The sequence below is a fragment of the Carettochelys insculpta genome, chromosome 1, assembly GCF_033958435.1.
Source record: "Carettochelys insculpta isolate YL-2023 chromosome 1, ASM3395843v1, whole genome shotgun sequence".
NCBI classification, from domain to species: Eukaryota; Metazoa; Chordata; order Testudines; family Carettochelyidae; genus Carettochelys; species Carettochelys insculpta.
In genome coordinates, this window is record NC_134137.1 from 310591827 (window position 1) to 310614800 (window position 22974).

At 44.6% G+C, this 22974-nt stretch overlaps 1 protein-coding gene across 1 annotated transcript in view; it reads left to right on the forward strand.

The window, feature by feature from the left end:
- Positions 1 to 504: 504 nt before the first annotated feature.
- TSPAN8 (tetraspanin 8) overlaps positions 505 to 22974 on the forward strand; it is a 31236-nt gene continuing 8766 nt past the window's right edge. The window contains exons 1-5 of the mRNA XM_074984037.1: positions 505 to 564; positions 13763 to 13825; positions 16704 to 16832; positions 19149 to 19223; positions 19316 to 19423. Of these exons, the coding sequence (XP_074840138.1) occupies positions 505 to 564; positions 13763 to 13825; positions 16704 to 16832; positions 19149 to 19223; positions 19316 to 19423 (435 nt within the window). The remainder of the gene's footprint in view (positions 565 to 13762; positions 13826 to 16703; positions 16833 to 19148; positions 19224 to 19315; positions 19424 to 22974) is intronic.

Genomic DNA, 22974 nt, shown 5'->3' on the forward strand with positions numbered 1-22974 from the left:
GGATGTTTTGTCAACAGGAAACTGTTGAGGAAGGCATTATACCTGAATGTGGAGTGGTATAGAGCTGCTGGCAGATGTTTTGTCAACAGACTGTTGGTAAAGCACCTTTTGCATCTAGACACTCTGTAGGTTTTTCCAACAAAAGCCACATTTTGCTGGAAAAACCGTCTCGTGCAGATGTAGCCTTTTTGGAGGGGTATCAAAGAAACTAAAGTAGTCATTACAATTATCAGTTATTTACTCTGGGACAAAGTCCTTGCCCATTCTCTCAGTGAGATAATGCCTGGTGGTGTAGTGAGATAATGCCTGGTGGTGCTTTTGCGTGCTTGGTTAATATTTACTCAGGACTTACATAATAATTAAATAATTCTAAATGTGTTCCTCCCAGACTTTTGGTGTCAGAGCGCAGAACACAGCCTGCCAGCCTTTTGAGGAGTATTTTTTTAAAAAGAAAGGTTCCTATAATAGCTTTCTCTGTAGTTTTGATTACAATTGCTTTTGATAATGGCAGGGGTGAGCAGCTGTATGAAATATTCCATGTTCATCTTCAACTTTTTGTTCTGGGTAAGTTGATTTTTATTTTTAATAGGAGCATGGGAAAGAGTCCACTGTACTGAAGGAATATGGCAACATCAAGTATAAAGGAACTCTACTATGTGTTTGAGACAGTTTGTCTGTGTCTGTCAGCCTGTGTGTGTCTGCCTGTTTGTTCAGGAACTCCTCTTACGTAGTAAAAGCTAGAACCACCAATTTGGTATACAGCCTCTTCTTCCCATACCTTGCAGCAAGGTAAGGGTTTGGTTCTGCTAGGAAAATGGGATGTGCTTGGAATGAGATTGCTTCTCAAAGACCACACAGAAAAGAGACAGAATTGCTAGGCAGGTGAAAGGGGAAGGTTGGGGAGTGGCTGCCCCTCCAGCCCCAAGCCTCCCACACCCCAGGCACTCTCTAAGGTGGGCTGAAGCTCTCCCCTCACGATTTGTACATGAATATTGCTGGCTGTTCCCCTTCATTAAGGAGCAAGAGGAAAGAGCACAGTCTGCCGCACTCCTCACTGTGGCTGGGGAGCACAGGGGGCAGATGAATCTGGACCTTCCCCAGACAGGAAACATGCACCCCTCCCCCTGGCTGTGCCCACTGGAGCTGCAGCAGCCATGGTGAGGATTTTCTTACCTAGCCCCAAGCTGCTGTGGTGAGAGAGGGCTGGGGTAGTGCTCTCTGCCCAGGTCAGCCTGCATACTGAATCCCTCATCCCCACCCCCAGCCCTGAGCAATGATTTAAATGAAGAAAACCGAAAACAAAAAGTAACATAATTGTGTTAATGACCTGAGCAATGGCAGGTAAATCTTCTAGTTAGATATAATTTGAAAACTACAGTGAGGTTGTGACTAGGTAGAGCAGAGGGGAGAAGGAAATTTCTGCTTGTCTTATTTTGGTTCCGTCTTTCATTGACACTCACATTTGGGCTTTGGCAGGCTGACAAGTTACAAGGAGTTGCAATGGGGTAATTATAGTGCAATGGGTGAGTATGGGAGCATGGGCGACACTTGGGGCTCTGCAGGGGGCCACATGCTCCTTGCTTTACTCATTGTACCACTTCTGATGAGTCCCACCCATCTCCCACAGTGGTGTGGCCTGAAAGTGCTACTCCTAGGGGATAGCCCAGGAAGGGGGCCTGCCCTGTACCCACCAGAAGCGTCATGGCGCTTTTGCAGGAAGAGATGGGTGGGGGCAGAGCAAGGGTGGGGAAAGGGCAGGGCAGGGCCACTTGGTCAGGGCCCCCTATAGAATCCCAGCACCAATTGCTTCTGTATGGGGAATAGTAGAATCCAGCCTGATTTAAAGGAGTAGTGTGAAGCTTTCCAAGTTGGTTAGAAACAGATCTCTGTACTTGTGTCTTAACTTCTTTACAGACCTGGAAGCTTTTGAAATGTTTGAGTTCAAATCAAACCAGTCTTTTATGGCTGATTCTTGTCAATTCCTAAGCAAGAGAAGTGACAGGTTCTCACAGGGGACAGTGAAACCAGAAGTTGAATGAGCAGCTACACCATGGGACTTTCTTGTCCAATGAACAGAATAGAAAGCTTAAAGGAAGCACAAACAGAAAGTTTGGGGCTAGCTTGCAAAAACGTTTGATAGTTTGAGGATCCTATGTATAAATGTCTAATGAGTAAGTGCTGGTTTGTAAACTCAGACCTAGCCCACACTGATTTTGAGTATATGTAAAGTTTAAGCTCAACTTTTTGCACAGCAATACTTACAGGTTGCTAAACACAGAAGCATAGGACTGGAAGGAACCCCAACAATCACCTGGTCCATTGTATTGTACTAAAAGTAGAGCTATGTAATAACTCAGCAGGTGTTTGTCTAACCTGTTCTTAAAACCTCCAATGATGGAGACTCCACAACTTCCCTAGGCAATTTGTTCCAGTGCTTAAACATCTTAACAGGTAGGAAGCTTTTCCTAAATGTCCATCCTAAAGCTCCCTTGCTGCAGTGGAAGCCCATTGCTTCTTGTCTTGTCCTCGGGGGTTAAGAAAAACATTTCCACCTCCTCCTTGTAATAACCTTTTATATACTTGAAAAACTGTTATGACCCCCCCCTCAGTCTTCTTTTCTCTAGACTAAACATACACATTTTTTTCAACCTTTCTTCACTGGTCACGTTTGCTAGATCTTTAACCATTATTGTTGCTCTCCTCTGGACTTTCCCCAGTTTGTCCACATCTCTGAAACGTGATGTGTAGAATTAGACACGATGCTCCAGCTGAAGCCTGATCAGTGCAGAATAGAAGGGGGGAATTACTTTTTGTATCTTACTTATATAACTCCTGCTAATGCATCCAAGAATGACGTTTGTGTTGTGTAAGTGTCACATTGTTGACTCATAATTAGCTGGTGACCCACTATAACTCCCTAATCCTCTTCTACGATGCTCCTTCCTAGCCAGTCATATCCCATTGTGTATGTGTGCAGTTGGTTGTTCTCTCCTAAGTAGAGTACTTTGCATTTTTCCTCATTGAAATTTAGCCTTTTCGCTTCGGACCATTTCTGCAGTTTATCCAGAACATATTAAACTTAAATCCTGTCCTGTGAAGCGCTTGCAACCCCTCCCAGCTCGGTATGATCTGTAAACATGGTAACTGTACTCTTTAGTCCGTTATTTAAATCAGTCTTGAAGAACCAAACCCAAGACATCCCATCAGTCAGGTCCATCCCTAGGTGGGTGTGAGGCCTGGGGTAACCCACCCAATGCTCTAGGCCCCCTCACCTCAGGCCCCACCTCTGCTTTGACCCTGCTTGTCCCCCACTTCATCTCTTCTCCCAAGCCCTGCCCTTGCTGTGTCCCTTCCTGCCTCCATTGCACCCCTCGCAGGATGCCCCCTCCCCAAAACAAGACAAGCCAGGAGACTACTGACAGCCCTGGAACAGAGCAGCAGCAGGGACTGGGCCCCCTGAACTCACCGTGGTGGCAGGAACTGGGGTGACCCAGCAGCCGGCTCCACTCTGCCTCGCTGCTCAGCTCTCAGCCCTCAGAGTTCCACTTCATCATGGTATTGAGAAGCAGAATGTCTTGGTGCTGGGGCTGGGGCCAGGTGCGCTGCTTCCCACTGCTGTGGTGAAGCAAAGCACAGGGGGCTGGGAGATGGGAGGCAGAGTTGCACGGGCTACTAGGTCACTCCAGCTCCCACTGCTGCAACCCTTGCCACCCCCTGCACCAGGCCCTGCAGTAGGTACTGTCCATTGGATACCTGAGGTAGCTGCTCCCAAAGCACAAGGACAGGGGTGGCTGCCCCAGACATTCCTAGGGACAGGAAGGCTCTGCCTGCAGGACCACATTTAATATGCCCTTCTAGCTTGTTTTCAGCCAGACAGAGCTGTCCTTACACTTTATGGGGCCCTATGCAACTAAGGCCTTGATCCACTTGTGTGGTTTTTGCCAGCACTTGGGGCAACTCCCCCTCAAAAACTTCCCACCTTCCCCCAGCACAGCTTCTACCAGAGCTTGGGAGGTTCACAGTGGCCAGAGCAGAGCCACATAGCTGAGGGATCATCTCAATCCCTACTCTGGCAGGAGAGAGCCCTCACTAGCTGCCAGCTGCTGGCTGAGAGGGGCCCGTGGAGGAGGGGGCAGGGAGAAGCCCTGCAGCCTTTGGGAGACAGCAGTGAGTGGGAGGGGACAGAGGAACCCAGCAGAAGAGGCCAGGCAGGGCTGTCCTTCGGCATGCGAGCAGAGGCCCAAATTTTTGGGTGCCCTATACAGTCACGTATTTTGCACATTTCTCTCATCTTCCATGAGTTTTCCGATGATCATCACTAATGGCTCAGACACCTCCTCAGTCATCTCCTTGCCAGCTTGAAGACATCTAAATTTTCCAAACAATTTTTAACTTGTGCTTTCCCTACTTCAGCCTCAGATTCTACCTCCTTTTCGCTGGCATTCACTGTGTTAGCTGTACAATCGCTACTCACAGTTTTGGTGAAAACAGAAACAAAGGAGTCATTTAGCACTTCTGCCATAACCACATTTTCTGTGGAAGCACTCAAAATGCAGCACAAGGGGCAGCTGGTGTTGCTGCACCTTTCAGCCAGTATCCCCAAAGCCAGCACACTCATTCTAGCATTGTCGAGGAGCGGGCAAAGCACTGGGTCTACTAGCATTGCTGAAAACACCGACAGTTCAACTAACCAGCCACAAGGTTCAGTGTGGGCATGGGCATTTGCTATAATAGGCTAGAGAAGGTGTTGCCCTCTCTGGCACTACTGCCAACCCACTGCTAGAAAAATGGGCCACAGCATCTCTCCCATTCCTTAAGAATTTTGCTGCCTTCTCCTCTCTATCCCTCACCCCTGAACCCTCTTCCTGGGGGGGCCAGGGAAGGGTGTCTTCAGGGTGGAAGAAGCCAGTGCTTGGGGAGGCTGTAGGATCAGCCAGTGCTGGGGTCAGCCCAGTGCTGGTGGAACAGGGGAGCAGAGGCTTGGTGGGGCACTGTCAGGGGGCAGTGGGTTGGGATGGGCTGGCAATGGCAGTTCAGCTTGATGCGGCTGGGTGGGTAGACCAGGGCTTCTCTAGTCAGAGGGTCCCCTTAGGGCTTTTTCTTTGACAGGGTGTGGGGCGGGGGCTTCAGCATGCAGCGGCAGGGCCTTGGGCAGATGGGACAGGTCTGGCAGGCTTCCCTCCTCATAATGGGGGTCACCTGTCACCCATGAATGCGGGGCTGAAAAATCAAGCTTATAACAGGAAGTCATGGTAGCCTCAGCCTCAGAAGAGCTACTGCCATTTTTTAGTATATTGAATCAAGACAGTGTTTTCTTGAGGGCTCTGGGAAGGCAATAAGAAGGGAAGGAATCTCCTAGGTCATCAAGTCCAATCCCCTGCTATCACAAGCAGTCAGTCATATCCCACTCATAAATGTATCAAGCTTCATCTTTGAAAAGTTAGGTTGTTTGCCCCCACAACTTCTAGTAGCTGTTCCAGAACCTCACTTCTCTCAGGGTTAGAAAACTAATTTACAGCCTATGCATCTGTGAAAGGGAATAAAGTTATGTAAGTTTCCTTCTTGCGTCTTTACCCTGGCTGCCTGCAGTGCATGTAGCATTGCAATCTCCATGTGATTGTTACCCATTCCCACCTACCCGTGTGCATAGGAAGTGGTGGAGCTTGAATACTCTAGTCAGATGTCACAGTCAGCACATCTGCAGTAGTCTTCATCAAGTGTAAGGCTGGCACTCATCACTCAACTTGGCTTTGAAGGAATAAGGTGGGGAACTGCTCGCAAAAAAGGTGCAGGTGTTAAACGAAGAAGGGAAATGGTACAGACTGATTATGAACATCGATGAAACAAAAACAATGGCATTTGGAGATAAGGAAATAGGAAGAAAGATCAGTGTCGATGGTATTGAACTAGAAAATGTAGAGAATTTCACATATCTGGGGAGCAACATAACGTATGATCTAGACTGTAAGAGGGAAATAGCAACTAGAATAGCGAAAGCAAGAGCGATTTTGAAGGCGATGGATAAGATCTGGAAAAGCAAAGCAATTAGCTTAAGAATGAAGCAGAGTGTCTTGAAAACATGTGTATTCAGCAGCATGTTGTATGGATGTGAGACATGGGTGATAACAAAAGATTTGAAGAGAAGGATATGAGAATTTGAGAGGAATTATTAAAGAAAGAACCTGAGAATGGGATGGATGCAGAAGGTCACCATCAAGGAATTACAGAGGAAGACACAGCCAAAACAGAACCTGCTGCAGAAGGTTGTAAAATGGAAGCTACAACTATCTGGGCATATTTGCAGAATGAACAATGAATGAAAAGTCAAGACCCTGGTATTTGGCATAATGGATGGTTCGAATAGGAGAGGCAGACCCCACAGAGAATGGATAGATGATATAATAGACTGGTGCGGAGCTGGTCTACAGAAACTAAGCCTCTCCACACTGGACAGGGAAAGATGGAAGGAAATAGTGAGAAGGGCATCAGACACCAATGGGCCCTGAGCCCACAGTTATTGATGTTGATGATGGTGGTGGGGAACTAGGCACCAAACTGACTCAGTGAGACACATTTTGGGCTGTAATCTGCTCCTCAAGCAGTGCAGTTACCTGGGTGGCCCTTGGTCAGGGCTTCTAATATAGTCCTCAGTTATTTGCTGTTTGTTACCTGTCAAACTGGTTGGAAATTTTCTGCTGGCAGTTTTCATCCAAAATGGTGATTAGTTCAAAGTGAAACATTTTTGTCAACGCATATTGATTCTGATAAAATTTCATGTGGAAAAAAAGAACCACAGTGGACCATTCCAATGAGATTGACACGTTCCGTTTTGATATTCTCAGAATGTAATGTTTCAAATTGTTTTTTATTTTTAAACTACTTTTAGTTTCAGATTTTTTTTAAAAATTGTGTTATATAGAAGAAAGTCAAAGCTGGAGCCAAGTATGTAGACTTTTTCAAACCAAAACATTTTGATCTGAAACTATTTGTGTGTGTGTATGTGGTTGGGTTGAATTTCATTTTGGAGGAAACTACAACTGTTTGGCTCTCTTCACTTTTGAAAAGGAAATATTTTGAAATTGGGGTTCCCACAAAACAGAAAAGCTAGTTCTGGCCCATTATTCATTTTATTGTTATGGATCTTTTTTGTGGCATGAGTCTGGGCCAAATATACTTTCTCTCATGAGAAGTGCTAATGATGTGAATGTGACTAAAGCCTATAATAATAACTAAAGCCTATAAAAGCCTAATAGATATTTTACTCATTGGCAGAATCCTGAGCCTGAAGATGAGTTTATGTAATGCCATCAATTTTAAAGCCAAAGTCCCCATTGATTTCAATGGAGGTTGTAGTTAAAATTTGATAATGTGATATAACTGTAATCAATAATATTCTTTCTTTGCATTGTTTGCTCTTGTTCAAATATAAGTACTAAAAATAATATAAGCACAAAAAATGTAGTGTGCAGGTTTGCCTTTTGGCTATGTTCCACATCAAATAATCTGTTAAAGTCATTATGGATTTTTGAGACTGAGTATTATACCAGCTCTTTTAGCCTGCAGCCACACTACAGCCATCCTTTGAAAGAAGTTCTTCCAGAAGAGATCATCTGAAAAAACTCCTTTTGAAAGGTCACGTCCACACACAAAAAAGTGGATCAAAAGATCGATCTGCTCTTTCCATAGAGAGCATCCACGTGTCCCTCGCTCTTCTGAAAGAATAGGCCAGGGATAAAAAAATCTGGCACCATGAGGACTGCCCTTAAAAAAGAAGGGCCCGCGGAGCATCTACACTCACTTTTTTTCAAAAGTAACAGAGAGGGACCCGTGCTAGTCTATACACTATCAAAACAAAAAAGCAGTCAAGTAGCACTTCAAAGACTAACAAAATAATTTATTAGGTGAGCTTTCGTGGGACAGACCCACTTCTTCAGACCATAGCCAGACCAGAACAGACTCAATATTTAAGGCACAGAGAACCAAAAACAGTAAGCAAGGAGGACAAATCAGAAAAAAATTATCAAGGTGAGCAAATCAGAGAGCAGGGGGCGGGTGGGGGCGGGAATCAAGAATTAGATTAAGCCAAGTATGCCACAGAGCCCCTATAATGACCCAGGAAATTTGCATCCCAGTTCAAAACACGTCTTAATGTGTTGAATTTGAATATGAAAGAGAGTTCAGCAGCTTCTCTTTCTAAAGCAGACTGAAAACTCTTCTTCAATAAGACACAGACTCTTAAGTTATTAACAGAATGGCCCACTCCATTAAAATGTAGACTAACTGGTTTGTGGATCAGGAATGTTTTGATGTCTGTTTTGTGCCCATTAACTCTTTGTCTGAGAGAGTGTGAAGTCTGTCCAATATACAAAGCATCTGGGCATTGTTGGCACATGATGGCATATATGAAGTTAGTTGAGGAGCATGAGAATGTGCCCATAATTCTGTGAAAAAACTGGTTAGGTCCAGTGATGGTATCGCCAGAAAAGATATGTGGACAAAGCTGGCAGCGGGCTTTGTTGCAAGGAAAAGGACTGGTATTCCTGCAGTATAGACTGTGGCTATTGGTTAGAATCCTCATAAGGTTGGGAAGTTGTCTGTAGGAGAGAACAGGCATGTCACCTAGGGTCTTCTGGAGTGTGGCATGACTTAAGAGATTTGCTCACCTTGATAATTTGTTCTGATTTGTCAACTTTGATTACTGTTTTTGGTTCCCTATGCCTTAAATATTGAGTCTGTTCTGGTATGGCTATGGTCTTTAGTCTTTAGTCTTTAAAGTGCTACTTGACTGCTTTTTTGTTTTGATAATATATAGACTAGCACGGCTCCCTCTCTGTTACTATTCAACATGCAAGGCACTACATTTAGCCGTTTGGAATGGAGATCCATCAACTACATGAAAAAACTTGCCCAGATCCAGACAGACATCATCTTTCTCTCCAAATGCAAGAACATGGGTATTGTACCCAAGGGACTGACAGTGAAAAACCCATTAGAATCAACATACTACACCGACTACAGCAAGCATCTATGCAACACAACCACTTGATCAAAATCCTTTTCAATAAACAAAAGATAATTAAAAATGAACTTTCTGAACTTGAAATTATCATCAACAATCAGGCATCCACTCATGGCCCTACAGAATGAGGCTTTACCTGTGCTAGACAGGAAATTTATAAAACACACTTCCACTTTCTACAAAAAAAAAAGAGAATACATTTTCTACATTACTTCATACCTCAGGATATTTCAACTACAATAACGACAGCTCAACTAACAACATTGTTAACCTTTCCAGCTACCGACTCAGCTCAGCAGAAGAATGTCTCTTATCCCAGGGTCTTTCCTTCTGCCCTACTTCCTCCACGAACTTAATACAATTCTGTGGTGACCTGGAAGCCTTCTTTCGCCACCTCTGCCTAAAGGAATTTTTCCAGCACACCTATGAACAACAGTTTGACTCTCTCAACCCCCCTACCAAAAACAAAAGAAGAAGAACTCTATGTGGACTCCCCCCTGAGGGTCGTAGTGAAAGTCTGGATTTCTATGTGCAATGCTTCCACAACCATGCTCAGGTGTACATTATACACAAACAATGCCAAATGAGACACAATCTCAACTATGCTGAACGCTATGCTGTCCACAGTCTCAAAAATAACCCAGGCATTATAATCAAACTAGCTGACAAAAGGGGGGCTGTTGTCATCATGAGTAAGTCAGACTATGAACAGGAGGCTGCCAGACAACTCTCCAACACCACATTTTACAGACCTCTCTCCTCTGATCCCACTTTGGAATTCCAAAGGAAATTACAACTACTACTTAAGGAACTCCCTGCTGCTACCCGGGACCTTATTCTCTCAGACACACCATCTGAGCCCACTCTGGATTATTCTATTTACTTCCCAAAACCCACAAACCTGGAAATCCCGGACGCCCTATTATTTTGGGCAATGGCACACTCACCACCGGACTATCCAGTTACGTCGACTCCCTCCCCAAACCCTGTGTCACCAACACTCCCAGCTATCTGCGAGATGCTACTAACTTCCTGAGGAAATTACAAAACATCAGAAAAGTTCCTGACAGCACCATCCTTGCCACTATGCATGTAGAGGCTCTGTACACTAATATTCCACACAAAGACGGATTACAAGCAATCAGGAATACCATCCCTGATGTCAACACAGCCCATGTGGTGTCTGACCTCTGCAACTTTGTTCTCTCCCGCAATTATTTCAAATTTGGGGACAATTTATATCTCCAGATTAGTGGAACTGCTATGGGTACCCACATGGCCCCACAATATGCTAATATTTTTATGGCTAACCTGGAACAACAATTCCTCAGCTCTCAGCCCCTATTACCCCTCCTCTACTTAAGATACATTGATGATATCCTTATGATTTGGACCCATGGTATAGAGACTCTAGAAGAATTCCACAGAGACTTTAACAATCTGCACCCCACCATCAACTTATGCCTCGATTACTCCATGCAAGAGATACATTTCCTGGACACGACAGTACAAATCAAGGATGGCCTGATCGGTACCACACAGTACTGGAAACCCACTGATGACTATACTTACCAACACCCCTCTAGCTTCTATCCTGCACACATAACTAGATCCATTGTTTACAGTCAAACCCTTAGGTACAATCACATTTGTTCTGATCCAACTGACAGAGACCAAAAACTACAAGATCTCTACCAAATATTCATAAACCTGAATTACCCACCAGGAGAAATAAAAAAAACAAATTGACAAGGCCAGACGAATACCCAGAGACCAGCTACTCCAAGATAGGCCCAAAAAAGCCAAGAACAGAACACCACTGGTCATCACCTACAGCCCCCAACTCAAACCACTTCAATGCATTATTAAAGACCTACAACCCATCCTTAATCAGGATGCCACTCTCCAGAAGGCCCTAGGTGATATGCCTGTTCTCCCCTACAGACAACCTCCCACCTTATGAGGATTCTAACCAATAGCCACAGTCTATACTGCAGGAATACCAGTCCTTTTCCTTGCAAAAAAGCCCGCTGCCAGCTTTGTCCACATATCTATTCTGGTGATACCATCACTGGACCTAACCAGGTTATTCACAGAATCACGGGCACTTTCTCATGCTCCTCAACTAACATCATATATGCCATCATGTGCCAACAATACCCAGATGCTTTGTATATTGGACAGACTTCAAACTCTCTCAGACAAAGAGTTAATGGGCACAAAACAGACATCAAAACATTCCTGATCCACGAACCAGTTAGTCTACATTTTAATGGAGTGGGCCATTCTGTTAATGACTTAAGAGTTTGCGTCTTATTGAAAAAGAGTTTTCAGTCTGCTTTAGAAAGAGAAGCTGCTGAACTCTGTTTCATGTTCAAATTTGACACATTAAGACGTAGTTTGAACCGGGATGCAAATTTTCTGGGACATTATAGGGGCCCTTTGGCATACTTGGCTTAATCTAATTCTTGACTTTCCCCCCTCCCCCCTGGGCCCCTCTGCTCTCTGATTTGCTCACCTTGATGATTTTTTTCTGATTGTCAATTTTGCATACTGTTTTTGGTTCTCTATGCCTTAAATATTGAATCTTTTCTGGTTTTTTTTTTTTTTTTGCAAAAGAATCCTTTGGAGAAAGGCAGTCTTCCTCACCTGGGAGAGGAAGAGGGCCTCCAGAAAAAATGCTGTGTTCTTTTGATCTCAGATCAAATGAGTGTATTTTGTGTGTAGATGCTCCGTGGGTTCTTTTGCAAAAGGCCTGTATTTTCAAAAGAACTTGCTAGGGTGGACGCAGCCTTAGTGGGTAAAGGTTTTTTTTTTAAAGGAAAATTATATAAACAGTATAAAAATATCAGTTTTCCTTTAGAATGTCCAGAAATGGTCACAGTTTTACTGAGATGGCTACATCATCATTATCTCTCTCAAAATTTAAAGTCCATCTTCTATCCCCCTTACTTATAGTGGCCACTAACAGGATACAGCAAGGTAGTACTGAACTTGAGTAAGTGTGTACGTCTGTCCTTAAATGATTCTTCCTTCTCCTTTTCTCACCACATCCATTCATCTCCATTCCTCCAAGCCAGTACATTCTTTGGATGTGGTTCTCCTCCTACACCAATATTACTATCTTTATTTCAGTAATTTTGAATTTCATCAGTGTGACAGGAGAGGTGGGCCCTTTGTCTGCCTCCTAATCCTTCATCCAGTTATTACGGTCTTCTCTGGCGTGAGGAGCATATCTTGAAGGCAGCTCTGTGAGGCCAGAGCAACTAGTAGGGCATGTGCTAAGGTCCCTTCCAGCCCTAGGATTCTATGATTCTATGTCTCCAGTTTGGTACAGTACATCCCTGCTTCATAGGCAATGTGGATATTATTCTTGGAACCCAGGATCTTCATACGGTTTGGAGTCAACCACTGCAGCCAATAAAAAATACGGAGTGGATGAGTCACTCAGAGTCAAATCCTGAAGTGCTTCTTGGATTTTACTCAGTGACCAATCAGACTCACAGGGAAGTAATTAAAAATTGTAGTGAAATCAATGCAAGTTTACCTGAATAAAAAGCAAAGGAGGACTTTATTATTTGACAATTGATCATTAATAGCGGGCTGTATACCAACATCACAAGGCAAACCTTAAGTTGGAACCCACAAGGAAGGAGGGCAGCTAAGAAACACCTGGCAGAGAGACCTGAAGGCGACACTAAAAAGATGGGATATACCTGGTCAGAAGTGGAACAGATCACCCGAGACAGGGGACGCTGGCGACTGGTGTCAGTGGCCTATGGCTTGCTACTACTACTACTACTACTACTACTATTACTGTATTTGGTCTGTGGTAATGCATCTGTCCCGTACCCAGAACCGTTTCTCACTTCCTACCAGCCTGTGGAGGGCTGCCTGTAGAGTTGGAACCCATTGGATTGGGTTAAGTATTCATTAAGCTAAGTGGAAAGAGTGGAAGGGTTAAAGTGCTTAGGGGGTGGGGGGAGAGGAAGATGCACATCCTCCCTTCTGTGATCCTGCAGGAGGCTGTTGGCAGAGGCAGTCCTTGGTAATGCATTAGAAAAACAGTGCCAAGGAACAAAAAACTGCTTCGAAAGGGGGTCTCCAGCTGGATGGCCCTGATATGACAAATGATCCTTTTTACAGCTCTGGAATACATGGTGTTCTCCAACTCGTATAACACTGTACATTTCTGCACACCCTCATCTCAGAGGATCACAAAGTGCCCCCCAAACCATAGACATTTGTCAACACTGAGCTGTCGGCATTTCTGAGATTGGAACATCAGGCAGTTGGTGCACAGCACATGGCACCACTGGGGTGCATGAGGGAAATTCAGCTACCGTCAATGACATTTCTTGGGCGTGAAGCTGTCTCCTGAGCTGTAGGCCATTCTTCTTTCTTTTCTCTGCTGTACATCTGTTTCGGTATTTCTGTAGGCATCTGATGCAGTTGGGATATTGAACATGTATACAGGGAGATGATGTTACCTAATTGGGAGGGCAGTAAATTAAGACTCTTTGTCATCATCGGATCATGGACTACCATTAAATTAAGACTCAGTTCTACTACTGGCTCTCTGGGCAAACACAGGTGTCACTTTGCCGCTGTCTGTCTCAGTTTCCCCATCTGTAAAATGGGGTTAATAATACTGGTATTCTCCATAAAACACTCTGTTAGCAATGGAAAGTGCTATAGAAGAGAGCTTTGTTATTACTCATGTTTTTTTTATTTTACCTGCAGGTGTGTGGCTGCATTATACTTGGAGTCTCTATCTGGATGCGTGTAAGCAAATCTGCTCAGGAGGTAAATGTATTTCCACAGCAATTTCCCTGAGCTGGCTAGCCTTTCACTGAGGGGACTGCTGTGTGTCTATAATAACCAAATTATGATCTCTAACATTAAATAAGAGGGATCAGTCAGGTGTAATGAAAGCTGCAATTGCAGAGGTGTGTGTATACTGAGATTTCCTACATGTTACTATTAATGCTATATAGGTTTACAAAGCTGCTTAGATTTCAGTTGTGTGACATGGACTTCATCTTGCTCCTGTTGAAATCAGAGGGAACTAGGCTATTGATTTCAACGTGGGAGAAAGTTCAGTACAAACAAATAGTGCCCTCAAAAGTCAGGCCAAATTTTAAAAAAAGTATTAAGTACACTAAGGAAAGCTTTTGAATTTTCCAGTGAATTTCTGCCTTTCTAAGCCTTCCTCTAAAGTGGGAGTCTATTGTCTTAGCAATTTTAATCTTTACATATAGGCAAATATTTTCTCCATGTTTCCAATGGAACTGTAACAATATGTCACCTGATGCTATGACCCTTTTTACTGCATGAGTAAAGATTTGCAGTACTCGGCCCTCAGCTAGCCAAATCAAGAAGTCCTTTCAAAGGTTTAAATTGCCTTCTGAACAAATCCTGCTGGAGAGGAAAGGAGAGGAAAACTGCTTGAGGTTCCCTTCATGGAGTTTATCTGGATCAGCCTAATGGACTTTCACCTACCATCATCTCACCTTACAAAATAAGCAGGAAGTTCACCCTCCCTGGTCTAAGGTTCCTGAAGAAGCAACCAGAGGGCAAGGCCTTCTGTGTGTAGGCCCTTTGCTTCTTCAGAGGTTCTAGGGACCCCTTCAACTTCCTGTCAATAGACCCTGACAGCAGAGTTCCATAAGAGTCACGCTAAGAACTCTGAACTTTTAAGATTTTACTTTATTGATAGGAGTAAAATATCCAGCACCAGATTCTTGAGAAACATAACTTTTTTTCTTCAGTGCATGAATTTGGACCAGAGGGAGATAAATGGATTTAAGACTTTGTGAAAATTTTGGTCCCAAAATGCTTTCTGACTGATTCCAGACATGGAAAAAAGTCTATCCATGTTAGAAACATTTTTTTTTTCCAACTTCCAGGTTGAATTTATAAGGGCTGATTAAAGTGCCAAGATGTGTGATTGCCAGTCCGCTGCCATACTGTGAGCCAGGGTGTTTTCCCCATCAATCAGGAGCAATATGTCTTTGATCAACAGTTTTACTTTTGCAATTTTTTTTTTTTTTGAAAAAAAGATTTTGGAGTCCTGCTGCTGGTGGCTGGCTGGCTGGCTGTGTTGCAGCCAGTGAATTGCTAGAATATGGACTTGAAAGAACACACTGAATATCTGTCGTGGAGTCCCCTGGGAGAATGAAACATGGCCATATTATATAAAAAGTCATGGGTAATGGGGAAATTTGAATCTCTTATTTACATAGAGCATAGAAGACAAGTCCAGTCTTGAATCTCCCAATCTTCCACAGAGGCTCAAATTGCCACATGTGTCTGACTGACTTTCTACTGCATGCTTCCCCAAATGACCTTAAGTACCTGGGACACCTTAATCACACCTGCTCTGCAAGGGCAAAATAAGTGAGGAAAACATTTTTATTCAGGACAGCATTTAAGTGTGCACCTGTGTGCTTTCCTGAATTGGATCTCTGATTCTAAATAGCTGAACCACTTCAGTTGTTGCCTGAAGAATTAAGAATTAGAAACCAAATCTTGAAATACTTATATCCCATCTCCAATCTTCACTCAGGCAAAGTTCACATTCAAAGTCAATGTGCATTTTGTCTGAGTTTTACCTGAGTAACAATTTCAGGATCTGGCTGCAGATGAATACAGCTCTCTAACACTAAATAGGATGTTCACTTCAATTTGGAAAAGAAATGTGTATTACGTTCCTCCAACTGTTCTAGCCTATATGCACCTTCTCTATTTCCATCACAAGATAAATGTGACAACTTCCAGACATCCTTACTAATCTTGGCAATGGTGATTTGAAAATGTTCTATGACATTTTTTGCTCAGTTTTGGCCTAAGGCCTGCTCATGCCCAAGGGGAACTGAATGAATTGACATGTCATTACATTGAAATATAGGAATTGTTTGCTTAAATATCACACACATCAAACACAGACACCATCCCTTAGAGTAATACTGAGGAGCTAGTTGAAAACAAAGGGAAGCCTTGGAAAAATATGTCTTACCATGCCCTTTCATGCATCCAGGATTATTCTGACTAGTGGTCTCACAGGAAGTGCAACTGAGTGAGTGCATTTCTGGGATTGCCATGAATCAACCTCCCCCACCCCACAAAAAAAAAACATAGAACATTTCCAGTTAGATTCTTCTACATAAATAACAACCAGTATTCATGGCTGAAAGCAGAACAAATCATATTAAAGACAAAAGATCTTTGATTATTCACTATGGATAAAACTCACTCATGGGCAGTGGGCCAGCACAGACAATTAGCAGCTAAATCCTACTTAAATTCTCAGAACAGAGTTGAAATGGGTGCATAGGCCTTAGTCTGTGTCCTCTGATCAGGAGGGAATGTCATCCTGATTGCTTAATCGATACATCGTAGTTCGGGCTCTGCCAGGCCCTAGGTAAGGTGTGTGTGTGGCTGGAAGAGGGGTGGGTTCAGGGGACTTGCACTTTTAAATTGACAGGCCCCGGGGTAACAGTCCTCTTTCCCCTCCCATACCATCAATGGCACTGATAATAGTTTTCTATCCTGAACTACAATCCCTCTCTTTCAGGGGAATGGGGAAGTGGTGTGGGGAGGGAGAGGTTGACCATATGATCTAACAATCTACCCTTCTGGAAAGGGATTTCTTACAGCTGAGTGTTTGTTTCTCTCTCTACAGGAACTCCAGTTAGACAGCAGCTTGTTTTCAGCTGTTGACCTGATGATAGCAGTGGGCTCCATCATTATGGTCCTTGGTTTCCTGGGTTGCTGCGGTGCAATGAAGGAAAGTCAGTGCATGCTGCTCTTGGTAGGATCATGGAACGAAAAACATTCCTCTAAACTTTTCAAACTAAACTTAGAGCTGGTGGCTAAGTTCCTTGCAAATGAGACTAGTTGTAGGCTGGGGCAGTTCTGTCTGCTCAAATGGTTATTTGTGTTAACTGCTTGGACCCATTCCATCCGGTGCAAGGTGGGATGCCTCTCACTAGCTGTGTCTACACGTGCACGCGACTTCGAAGTAGCGGCACTAACATCGAAATAGCGCCCGTCGCGGCTACACGCGTCGGGCGCTATTTCGAAGTTAACTTCGACGTTAAGCAGCGAGACGTCGAAGTCGCTAACCTCATGAGGGGATCGGAATAGCGCCCTACTTCGACGTTCAACGTCGAAGTAGGGACCGTGTAGACGATCCGCGTCCCGCAACGTCGAAATTGTGGGGTCCTCCATGGCAGCCATCAGCTGGGGGGTTGAGAGACGCTGTCTCTCCAGCCCGTGTGGGGCTCTATGGTCACCGTGTGCAGCAGCCCTTAGCCCAGGGCTTCTGGCTGCTGCTGCTGCAGCGGGGGATTCATGCTGCATACACAGGGTCTGCAACTTGTTGTCGGCTCTGTGTATCTTGTGCTGTTTAGTGCAAGTGTGTCTGGGAGGGGCCCTTTAAGGGAGCGGCTGGCTGTTGAGTCCGCCCTGTGACCTTGTCTGCAGCTGTGCCTGGCACCCTTATTTCGATATGTGCTACTGTGGCGTGTAGACGTTCCCTCGCTGCGCCTATTTCGATGTGGTGCTGCGCAACGTCGATGTTGAACATTGACGTTGCCAGCCCTGGAGGACGTGTAGACGTTATTCATCGAAATAGCCTATTTCGATGTCGCCACATCGAAATAGACTACTTCGATGTAGGCTTCACGTGTAGACGTAGCCACTGTCTGACAAACCCAACCTCCAGAAGCAGGGTTGGGAGGGTCTCCTGTACTGTGGCTGCTTATTGGCCTCCAATGATAGCAGTCCCTTCACTCTGGGGCCTGCTAACTCTTTCACCCCCAGGAAGACATTATCCCAAAAGAGAGAGAAGGGCTGGTGTATGGGCATAGCTGCCAAGGTTCATGTATCTGATGTGACACTCTCATATTTGGTAGCCCTGTCAGACTTCCTTGCAGCCCTGTGGAGATGTTAAGGAAGGTGCAGGGATGGGCCTGAAGCTGTCCTGTCTATCAGAGCCACTGTGGCCACTGTGTTCCCTCCACCCTTCTCCCTTTTCTGGATCCCAGAGTGGGAGGAGCCGCTGGTGGCAATCACGTAGGAATGGAAGGGGAGGGGGACCCAGTACTGGGTCCAGAAAGTCCCTAACCAGCCCCTAGCTTTCTCTCCAGCCAACTCCTTCTTAACTTCCCCTGTCAATCATCTCCAAGGTGCCCATCCATTCCACCCCCACCCAGTGGGGCCAACAGCCACCAGGGGCTCTGGGGCAAGGTGTGGGGAGGCCAGTACTCCTCCCTTCCCCCAAAAGGAACGGGGCTTCAGGCAAAAGAGACGGGGCTGGGGGCAGCCAGCCCTTAGCAATAACTGTACCTCCCCCCCCCGGGTCCATAGAGCTGTGTGGTGTGTGAAGAGTGGTGCTGTAGTGGTGATTCAAAGGGCTCCAGTGCTCTGGCAGTGTCTGGGAGTCACTGGCCCCTTTCAATTGCCAGACGCCAGGGCACATGCTCTCTCACACCATTAGGTCTGCCTTCACCCAGTCACCTCAAGCAGCCCCCAGTCACATCCTGACAGTTCCTCTGCAGCTTACCTTATCCAGCTACCTGACCCAGTACCCACCCTCTACCCAGCATCCTTAACCACAGCAGTACATCCTATCCCACACTGCTTGGAACACAAGTATATTAACCACAAACTGAAGATTATGGGACTGGTTTGTCCAAATAGGCAAATTAGGTCCTTACATCATTTGCATAAACTGTGGTATAGGGAGCTATGCAAAAAAAATGTTTACTGTGAAGCGCAGCCATTCACACTATGCCAATAGGTAGAACACAATATTCAGTCTTTATGTGAACATAGCAGCATCTGGAGAGATTGTAGCTGTCTGAGACATAATGGCTGTCTATGCTGCCTTGGAACAGTGAAACACCACCTCTCCTTACGCAGGCCCAGGGCATCTGTGTACCAAAAAAGGCCAATTTTTGTTGTCAAACTGAGTTATGATGAGTACTTTGATTTGCTCAAACCAGGATGTAAATTTATTCTGCCAAAGACTCCATACATGTAAATAATAATTTGTCACCAAACTAGAATAAATGATCTTTTGATGGTTAAAAGTTTTAACTTAGCTTTTTTGTTTTCTTGCTAGTTTTTTATTGGACTGCTTTTGATCCTGATCCTTCAGGTTGCAGCAGGTATTTTAGGAGCAGTGTATAAATCACAGGTACTGTACGGTTCAATCATATTTGCTGCATTCTGTCCAACATTTTACATATAGTATGAACTAATATTATATATCATCACTTGGATTTTCAGATAGAAGAAACCTTTAACAAGACTGTCATAGAGGAGGCAAAGTTGTTGCAGGATGTCACTCAAGAAGCTCAAGTATTTCAAGAGAAGTTTCAGAAGTTTGAGAAAGCGGTAAATAGAGGCAGGAGTAATCTGTCCAATCTGTTGAATTTGATGCAATGTTAATCCTTGTTTTATCACTACACTGACATCTGGCTGAATATCACCCTTCTGAAAAGCACAATCTCCCCTAAGTGAAGCTGAAAAACTGTAGGAGGGATTCTGTTCTCCGTGGCTATGACTACACTAGAATCATTTGTCTACAGAAGTTACTGTTGGGAGAGATGTTCTGACAAAACTTCCGTCAACAGATCTTGTCGACACATAAAAGCAGATCGATCTTTTGACCCACTCCACTGACAAAAGGGCCCCTGGGAGTGTCTACACAGCCTTTTTGTTGAGAGTTTCTGTTGACAAAATGTATTTTGTGTGTAGATGCTCTGTGAGTTTTATTAACAAAACCCTCGTTTTGTCTACAAAACTCACGAGTGTAGCTGTAGCCCTTGTGTGGCTTGGAGTTCTTCTCTGCGATGATTTTGCTGCAGAGACATTTGTGTAAGAATTGGGAGCAGGGGGTTAGCACAGAGATGACCCATACCTGCTGATAATCAGGGGAGTGGGACGCTAATAAGGGCAGAGGCTTCAGCATATGTTACTGAGTACATTAAGTGGATGTGTGCATGCTCTGGACAACACAAGCAGCAAATCCAGGGAGGCCAGCAACATGAGCATTTGAAGACAAAAGAGAGGTCAGTAATTAGACTTTTTTAAGGAATATCGTATCTGCTTCTGTAGAAATTCCAACTTTGTTCTAGCCATCTGTTTTCTCTCAGAACTACTGAGCTGTATTTTAGATTTCATTGTTGACTCATTTATTACAATAATTTGAGCTTCAAAGTTGCATGTGAAGTTTGTAAATCACTTGAAGTCCATGAGCGTTATACAATCCGGGTGCTATGTATCTATGATCCAGAAATTGAATTGCCTGGTTCAAAGAACCTAAATTTGAGCTATATAAGCCAAATCCCTGGTTCAAAGATTACAAATTCTGCCATGTACCTAAAAATGAGGCTTTACAGGTCTCTAATGAGGCAAAAATTCAGAGGTGATAGCCTCCTGCACCAAGGGAGAGACTGCACCCAGCATTAAAAGCCCCTCACCCCCCACCAGCGATGTGTATCTGGCTGCATTCCACATTCAAACCAGCCACGGCAGCCACTAGACATGCTATCTGTGTAATCTTTTCAGCACTCAGAGAGTGACAGATATTATTTTGCTATATCAAATGTCACCCAGTGACCCCGTTGCCTTTCAGAAAAGAGGCTTTAAAAGAGGGCTGACACACATTGGTTTTGAGGTGATAAGCTTTTATCGTGTAAAATAGTTCACCAGTCTGTAGTGACAAACTTACTTCTGGGACAAGGAAGACAGTCTGGTACTATGTAAGTCATAAATAAAACTGACCATATCTCATGGAAGATTCCCCAGGTGTTGCACATTTGAAATATTTTCTCCCTTCCTACGAAGTCATGTCATGTTATTGTAAAAGAGGAAGTAAAAAGGGAGAAAAAGAGAAATCCTTTCTGTGGTTTAGAGCTAGGCTCATATTCCTAACACCAATAGGTAGGACATTCAACATGGGTCTGAGCTTGAAGGACACCTCCTGAGAAGAGCAGAATGGTCTCAACTCCCATTTACATCAGATAGGAGGGCCTTCACCACAGCGCAGCAGGTGCCCAGAACGCTTTATTCTGACGGTGCCTGGCTGTCCATTGCTTGGTCTAGAAGAGCACATGAGTTTTGGGGATAAGCTTCAGGGCTCGTCTTCTTAACCCTGCAAAGGGTGCTAGTGAAATGGCAGCCAAAAACAGAGTTTAGACAGCTTGTGCCTCTCCCTCCTATCGCTAACCCAAATCATTGTTTATGATGGGGTGAGCAAGATACAGCCCACAGCCTGGATCCTGCTCTTCGAGCCTTTTAATCTGGCTTGTGGCCCACCCCTGTAGTTCCTCTCAAAGCAGCTGCTCCTTGTGGCTCTGCATGCTCCAGGAGTGGAGAGAGGGAAACCAGCCAATGGGAGCTGAGAGCATTTGCTGTGGGTGGGGACAGCGCCCAAAGCCCTCCCTCCCCCCGCAGTGCAGAATGCCACATGGAACAGCCAGCTGCTCTGAGCAGTCTGGGGCAGGAAAGACTTCTTGAGTGTACTGCTGGCTGGGAGCTGCTTAGGTAAGTGCCTCCTGGCCAGAGCCTGCCTCTGACACTCCACCCCGGCCTGCACCCCTCCTGCAGGCCAAAATCTTCACCGGCACCCAGACCACCTCCCAGACCCTGCCCCCAATCCTCTGCCCCAGGTCACCATGCAAACTCTCTGCACCCTCCTCCCTCCCACCCTAGGTCACAAGTCCTTCCCAGACCCTGCACCTGCTCCTAAATCCCTCTCCCAGGCTAGAATCCTCTTCTGCACCCATTATCCTGTCCCAGGTCATAACCCCTCCTTCACCCATACTCCCATACCTCCCACCCCCTCCTACATCCCAGTCCCCTACTCTGAGTTCTCTTCTGCACCCAACCTCCATCCCAGACCCCACCCTCTGTAGAAATGCACAGCACTTGGCCACTTACCAAAAGCTTGGAGTGCCCCCCACCCATGCCAAAATTATTGCCTTCCCTTGGCTTATACTAAAGCCGGAACTTTGTGAAGCCCTCCCTTCGGTCCTGAACTTGGATGGTTTGGATAAAATAGAGACTCGGTTCAAACCCTCATCTGGTTTAGGGTTTTAAATTCAGCATAGATCCCTACCCTTCTTTTGTCCATGACTAGTTTCATGGGCTACCCATCCATTAAGGTGGTTGTTTTTCAAGCTGTCACATTTTTATACATTTGTATCTTTTTCCAGGTTGGCTTATTTCATAGGTGAAATACTTCAGCTGTCGCTAACATACAAATATAAAATGCAGGGGAAAACATAATTCTGAAATCATCCAACATTTTTATACGCTATGCTCTGACACATGCAGTCATTAATCCAAGGCTATGTAACTGACATTTCCTTATTGGTGTCAAAGTTAGACTTGAGACTTTCAATTTGTCAGACCACTCTGTTTATTAGTAGAGCTGCTCTGCTAATACATTCAGAAAAATGTGAGCCCCCACCTGGGGCTCAGGTCTCTCAATTTATACAGACAAAAATAAGGAAAGTTAATAAACAAAGAAAAAAACCCGACACACACCCACCCCACATAGCCCCTGAGACTAGTCATGTATCTTCATTTCCATATCACCTTCAGCAATCTCCTATTTATGACTCTCTGGTTACCTTAATTAATTACCATCCAACACATACTGCTCTGGTTCCTGCTTTCCCAGGCACACCTGGCTCCATCCAAACCCACCCTACATTCCTACACACAGCATCGACATAACTTACCCTTCTTGAGCTCAGAAGCAACATTGTATCATAGTGTAATTTTTACAATGTAACTCTTATACTTCTTACATTACAGTATAACTCTTATACTTCCACATTGGATATTGGAAATCTGTTCCTTCTTCACCCTCTTGATTTATTGACTACAATTCACCTTCCATTCTGATTATTGATAGAAGACATTAACACATGCAC